The 7,322-nt window shown below is 33.5% G+C and overlaps 1 protein-coding gene across 1 annotated transcript in view; it reads left to right on the top strand.

The window, feature by feature from the left end:
• Positions 1-2,802: 2,802 nt before the first annotated feature.
• LOC108665723 overlaps positions 2,803-7,322 on the top strand; it is a 30,331-nt gene continuing 25,811 nt past the window's right edge. Inside the window, exons 1-3 of the mRNA XM_018152515.2 lie at positions 2,803-3,519; positions 5,256-5,402; positions 6,784-6,947. Coding sequence (XP_018008004.1) covers positions 2,867-3,519; positions 5,256-5,402; positions 6,784-6,947 — 964 coding nt within the window. The 5' untranslated portion in view covers positions 2,803-2,866. The remainder of the gene's footprint in view (positions 3,520-5,255; positions 5,403-6,783; positions 6,948-7,322) is intronic.

Raw genomic sequence — 7,322 nt, 5'->3', positions numbered from 1 at the left:
TTGCATTGTTTATCATTTGTTAATCTTTAGTGTTGATATAGAAGTGTTTTTTTTTCTGGTGATATTGAATAATATTTATATTACTTAGATATTTATGTGTGTTATATTCATTCGTTAGTGTTACGTCAATTCAACCCCTTAATTTGTTTTTATATGTGCTTTTTCAACGGGGCTCCGAACCCAGGACATGAAAACGAATTAATATGCAGATAGACATACGGATAATATTTTTATATTTTGTTTTCCTTGTATTGATCGTTTATTTACAATAATTGTTCTTTATTTATCATTTTTATTCATCCTTTATTTGCGATCACTGGTCAAATACTGGGGTCAATAAAAACCTATTTATTGATTAGTCCCCATCAGAGTTCCGGGTCCTGATTAAATCTACTGATCAGTTAATCAGAAACCCTGGAACCAGTGAAGTTCCCCGAATGAGTATTCTCATTAATATTTCTTTGATTAAAGGATTTTATTAACTAATTATTCTTCTCATTAATATTTCTCTAAAAACCTCCATGAAGTAAAGCCGCGGGTGTGGAGCGCGATACAGCGAGGGATTACTGCAATAAGAGCTATTAATTGAAATTCCGTTAGAATGTAAGGGATCCTACCCCACACAATTTCAATTATTTTCGAAATTAAGTTTGACGAGGGGTTCCGTTGAAGTGAATTTAGGATGAGGCTCCAAAAGTCTCGGGATTGCGCTCGCCAAGAGTGGGCATGGTTGCCATGGAGACGGCGAGTGAGGGAGGGTAGAAGAATGAGAGTCGAAGAGAGACAAGCCGAGAGAAATGGTATAAAAAAAGTAATAGTAAAATGTAAATAAAAAATATAAAGCATTTGAAATAATGTACTTGAAGTTTACTAATTCATATACGGGCGATAACTCTAAAAATTATTTTAGAACAAATTCATTATATGATTAAGAAATAATTAAACTTATTCTTAGACAGGGACGTAACGAGAGATTGAAGGAGGGAAAGCTTTTATAGAAATATAATCGAAGATGGAACGAAGGGGAGAGATGAAAGGCATATTCAAAAGAGATTAATAGAACATATAAAACCGTGAGGATACAATGTAAGTGAATGCGCGCGGTGATGAAGAATTCATCACTGACAAGATGAATTTTGTCTTACAGGATAGAGAAAGCGATGTTATGAGATTGATCATGTAATTTTAATATCTATATGAAATATGCAAATTTCAGTGTGGGATGGGAATGATTTTTCAAACACAATTTGTTTTTTTTAAGTGTTGGCAAAAGTTTTTTCAGCAAAGGAATTTTTTTTAATCTCTTCATATAATAAAATATTTCTTATAAATACGCGCATGCGGTTAATGCTTAGGATGTGCACTAATGAGAACATTTCTAGTTTCAGAAAATGTAAAAAATTGAAATAATAAAAGTCTGTAACTTCATTTGAAATTCAGCCAGGTTGGAAAACAATAAAGTTTAAATTAAATTTATTTAAAAAGTCACCAGAAAAATTTTGATCCAAGAATATGAGTGATTATTGACATAAGTGAAAATAAATATTCGAAGCCAAAACTAAATAAAAATGAACATAGTTCGTCGCCAGTTTTGATAGTGAAAACAATACTGCCTGAGAAATATTATCCCACTCAATCATATTGAAAAAAGAGTGGCAATCTTCTCGATATTTAAACAAAAAATTTATTATTTGTATTTATTGATATTTATCGATACAAAATTATATTAATGTCCGACCTGCTAACAATAGGGGAGGCTTCATCATTACACGATTGTCGATAGATGAATAACCCCTTCCCCATGATTTGGTTAATGATCAGAAATTATATCATCTTGATAATCCATCTTTATCTCAATTGAAAAAGAAGAAATATCGTAAACTTGACAAGACCAATATTACAGTCTTCAACACTTTTGAATGTTGCGGAAACTGATGGTTATTCAAAGTGATAAATAATTACGTTATTGCTAATCATAATCTTTAATTAAAAAATCATGCATTGTAACATCTGGACTGATGCATGATTTTAATTTTTACTAATCACATTGATTGATTAGAAAATGCCATTAACCCAAGAGAATTTCATGTTTATTGACCGTTGCCTCTTACCAACAGCTCACTAATTAAAAAAATTCAATTTCATAGATAATAGAGACGAATCAATTAAAAATAATTCACATCATTCGTAGAATCAATTCGCATTTAATTCGTAGTAAATCGTATTTCTCAAACGCTTGCAAGGGGCACTTAGATACATTAAACATCATGAAGAAAAAAATAATGATAAAACAGATGTTGATGAAATGTTTGTTTGGTTGATGATACGGACAGCAAATTGATGGTTCTGTAAATCAAAAGATTCTAAATAAGTTATTTCCATCAATTAATGATATTAAAAACTTTGAGCGATGATAAGAAAAATAAAGAAATTTAGTGAAAATAATTGAATATAGAATCATTTTGAAAGAATCATAACAAAATGCGTCGCCTAATAAATCCCAAATCTGTACCCATTGTACTTATGGTGCTGCAACAATTGTTAAGTAGCCGCCAAACATCGAGTGTAAAACTTTTCATTTAACAAATATCACTAAATAAACTGAAGAGAAATTGCTGACGGACTTGAAGACCATAAGTTTCTTTAATCAGCTTCAGAAAAGTTATCTAATTTGAGTGTAAAATACTTGCGGCTTGCTTCTAATGAGTATATATGTCTACATCGTGAATATATGGAAAATTATTAATAAATATGTATTGTAAACAAGCAAGTGAAAAATAATTCTTTAATATGACATTCCCGTTGAAACTTAAAAAAATATCCTTATAAATCGTGAACGCAACCGGCCAATCCCCATCTGACCAAAATGTACGGCATGGTCGGATCCGGAAGCGGAAATGGGGCCACTGGAAGCGGAAGTGGAAGTGGCGGGGTTGGAGAAAGTCGAAATTCTTCCACGCGATCAAGAAGATCTCTGCGTGACCAACAGGCACGCAGATCTCTGCGCAACTATCGCCAGCAGAGTCTGCTATGTCTGCATGAACGTGCAAGCGTGCGTCGAGGCTTAGGTGAAACATGTGGTGGAGGTGCGGTGGAAGTGAATGGAAATGAAGGAGATAATGCTTTTTCCGCTGCAAGTGCAAGAAGTGGTAGTAAAGTTCTATCCACGGTCAGTGGAAGTAGTGAAGAGATTAGTGCGGTTAGTGTTTCATGCACTGCGGGAGGAGCAGGTAGTGGCTGTAGTGGATCAGGTGGTAGTGGATTTACGAGGTCCACTAACCGACCTGGACGTCAGTTCCATCGCGGAGGTTCGATGGATCTCGCGTACACAGCTGGAGGCACAAATCCAGGGATTTTCAGGACCAATTCCAAGGTGATGTCGGTGAGCGTGATCGGCAAACGGGACATGAACTGCACCAACACGCCTGTCCCAGAAATAAAGGACACAAAAGTGGGACGATTGGCGCGACTCAAGAGTACTTTGTCCCAGGGCATCCTCAAGACCGAGACTGACACGAGGTAAGTGTCTTAAATTAAATTTTCTAATTAAAACAGTGCAATTATGCAATCATTTTTGGATACGAAACAATAAATACAATTATACAATACACAATAAATGCAATTCTACAATAGCTTTTGGATATTACAAATAATAGTTTTAATAGTCTATAACTACTGGTGTAGCAGCCTCATGCCTATTTATCATTTTCCTACGTTAGTTGTGAAGTTTAGAAATCGATATCAAGGCATAAAGTAGTTAACGGAAGCTCACAAAGCGCGTGAAGCCCAGTTTCCATCATTAATTTCATTAACTCATCTTTATTAAGTTTTTCAATTCCATGAATTGAAATTTATGATATCTAACTTATAATCCATAGATTATTGTTCAATCGTTCGTAATTATATTTACATAAATCTCATTGTGCGAAAAACTTGCAATTATCTTCAATCAGTCAGTGGGAGCAGAAAAACATTCAAAAGTAAGTAGCAATCAAATTTTAGTAACGAAATTTGTTGTAAAGGCGAAGGCCATTTTTCAACCAAGTTAAAGAAACTCGAGAGAAAATGTTATCTCAGAGATCTACGGCACTGCATTTCAAATCGTATATGTTATATTTGTTATAATTAATTATTAGTTAGTTATTTGTTCGTTAGAGTAAACAAATATGGTTTATGATATCATATTTACAAATGATTGCGCGATAAGCTACGGAACTTCATAGGAAGGGACCAAAAACAGATTTTCGTAATGACGACTAGATATGCATTCTATCTGAAGGTTTCATTAATTGAGCACGTTTTTGCCGAACAAATTTAATGGAATTCGTTGCAGTTTTTGCTGATATCTTGGTGAACGTAATATTAAATCTTTAAATTAAATTTAAAAATTGTCTTCACATAAACTGGCCGGCTGTGATATCGTCTTCGTTAGTGCAGTAAATTCACCACAAAATTTTGCATCCGATTACTTTTTATTTAATATTTGTCTAACAATAAAATGTCTGTATGGATTTTATTGAAAAAATTCAGTGCACCTTTGGATTCGCCGGTGAGAGAAGGAAGCTTCATCGAGTTACCGGGTCTCTTTAACTCCTTGTATCAACAGAAATTCCTTGTATCAACAGAAATTTCTTGTATCAACAGAAATTCCTTGTATCAACAGGAATTCGGTCTCGGAAAAGTATTTCATCTCTGAACCAAACTCAGAACTGAAGAGTTATGCATGATAGTGTTCGGTATAGAAATAAAGAACACGGTGCTGGATTCATTCGAACTTGAGGATATTTGAAGCACCTTATATTAAAAAAAAATAAAATTTAATAATGTAGTAAATCTTCTGACAAGCTGTCGACATTGAACATCTGTTACTTGAGGATTGCACATCTAAATTTATTTTACTTCTATGAAACAACTTCTGAGATATGAATTGGTCTTTTATGTACGAAAAAAAATCTAAACCATTCGTTTTATATTATTTTGCACATGAGAACCTATGTTGTATCCTAGAGGATATTTCTCACTCTTGAGAACCTATGTTGTAAACTGACGGTCGATGAGGATATTTCTCAATATCCTTTCAGTGGAGGCAAGGATGCTGAGGATGAGGTTAAGGATGAGTGGGCCGTGTCGGGGGATATAAATGAGGATATTTCTCAATATCCTTTCAGTGGAGGCAAGGATGCTGAGGATGAAGTGAAGGATGAGTGGGCCGTGTCGGGGGATATAAATGAGGATATTTCTTAATATCCTTACAGTGGAGGCAAGGATGCCGTGGATGAGGTGAAGGAAGAGTGGGCCGTGTCCGGGGATGTGTCCCCCACACACGACATCTACTGCTGCTCTGCCACGGCCGTGCCCCCTGGCAAGAGCGCTGCACACTTCAGTTACTGCTGCGGTGTCAGGTTATTAAATATTTAATATTTAATTATAATATTATCAAAATATTCACAATAATATAAGTATAAGTGGATTAGAGTACAGGGGATTAGAGTACTTATAGATAGTTCACAATATCTCGAGGAGTTCTTCTAAGTTTAAGAATAAAAGCTAAAACTAAAAAAGTTGCATAAAACATTTTACTGAATAGAAGTCCTAGGGTGCCCCCTGGCAAGAGCGCTGTGCAATTCAGCTACTGCTGCGGCGTCAGGTTATTAAATATTTAATTATAATATTATCAAAATATTCACAATAATATTAGTATAAGTGGATTAGAGTACTTATAGATAATAATGGGTACCCCCTGGCAAGAGCGCTGCACACTTCAGCTACTGCTGCGGCGTCAGGTTATTAAATTTACAATATTTAATTATAATATTATCAAAATATTCACAATAATATTAGTATAAGTGGATTAGAGTACTTATAGATAATAATGGGTGCCCCCTGGCAAGAGCACTGCACACTTCAGCTACTGCTGCGGTGTTAGGTTATTACATATACAATATTTATTTTCAATATTATTAAAATATTCTCAATTATATTAGTATTAGTGGATTATAGATACTAAAACTCGTAAAATATTTATTTATAATATTTACAAAATATTCTCAATAATATTAGTATAAGTGGATCAGTGGATTAAATACTTAGATTATGGATAATAATATAAATGGGCGAAAATATTAACGGATTGAATGATAGCTGTAAATAATAGGGCAATACTGTTATTTTAGTTATCTCAATATAAAATATAATATCAATGAAATATTCTCAATAGTAGCAATGGATGAAATACTAAACTAGTGGATAACTGATTCAGGCAATTGAAATGTAGTGTTACTTTAGTCACTGCTGCATTTAATGAAAATTTATTAGCAAAATAAGATGAAAAATCAATATTTTTTAAGTACAAAACTTGTAAAGGTTAGCGTTATAATCAGTTTAAAAATCCAAATCATCGATGAATAATAAAATTTTTGCGGCTGAATTTGAATATTACAGATTTAAGACTAATTGGCAAACAAAAAGCTAAAACACTGTTTAGAGTGACATTTTAATGCTATCTAATTTCAATTTAAAGTTGTGTTCTGTTGTTAATTGTAAATCGATGGTTTAAACGAATTTTCAACGAATTTTCATATGCATTCTGATTTTACGTAAAAAACCATTTATAATGAAGACAAATGCTAAAAATACTTATAACTGAGATAATATCAGGTTAAAATGCCATAATAAGGTCTCTAATAACTATAATATTTATTATGCTGATACTAACAGTTTCAAGTGTAATAATAACCTCTTTAAAAATAACCTCTCTAAAAACGAATGTAAAAAACGCGGCAGGTACTACCATCGAAATGGTAATTGTGAGGCAAACTCAGCACCTTCATCACCAGGGCATCACCACTACCATCACTACGAGCACAGCCATCACCACCTCGCGTCGCTCTGCAGACGTCTGCTCAGGATTATAAAGGAGGCTTGGACAGGGGTCAAGTTTGGTTCAGGTCAGTCAAAAATCTCGAACTGCTGCCAAATAATGAACTGTTTGAAATGCTAGGCATTCACTTGCAGAATACGTGAATACGTGCCATTTAATTATTTACATATCTCAAATGATAACAAAAGAAATTTTTTATTTCATACTTCTTTTACAAGTATTCATATATTATTCATCGTATAGTTTTTTTTCACTCGAAGATCTCAAGTTCATATGTATATCACTGAATGTACTGTATACTGTACATTGAATGTACTGTACACTGTATATCACTGAATGATAGTGAGTTAGTAATTAATGACTGTTAATGGTGAAAAGTTATATTAGATAATGTTGATATTTAGATATATTGATAGGATTGCATTCCAACAAATTTTATAAA

The sequence above is a fragment of the Hyalella azteca genome, unplaced genomic scaffold (genome assembly GCF_000764305.2).
Source record: "Hyalella azteca isolate HAZT.00-mixed unplaced genomic scaffold, Hazt_2.0.2 contig6895, whole genome shotgun sequence".
NCBI lineage: Eukaryota > Metazoa > Arthropoda > Malacostraca > Amphipoda > Hyalellidae > Hyalella > Hyalella azteca.
This window is presented reverse-complemented; position numbering and strand designations above follow the sequence as displayed.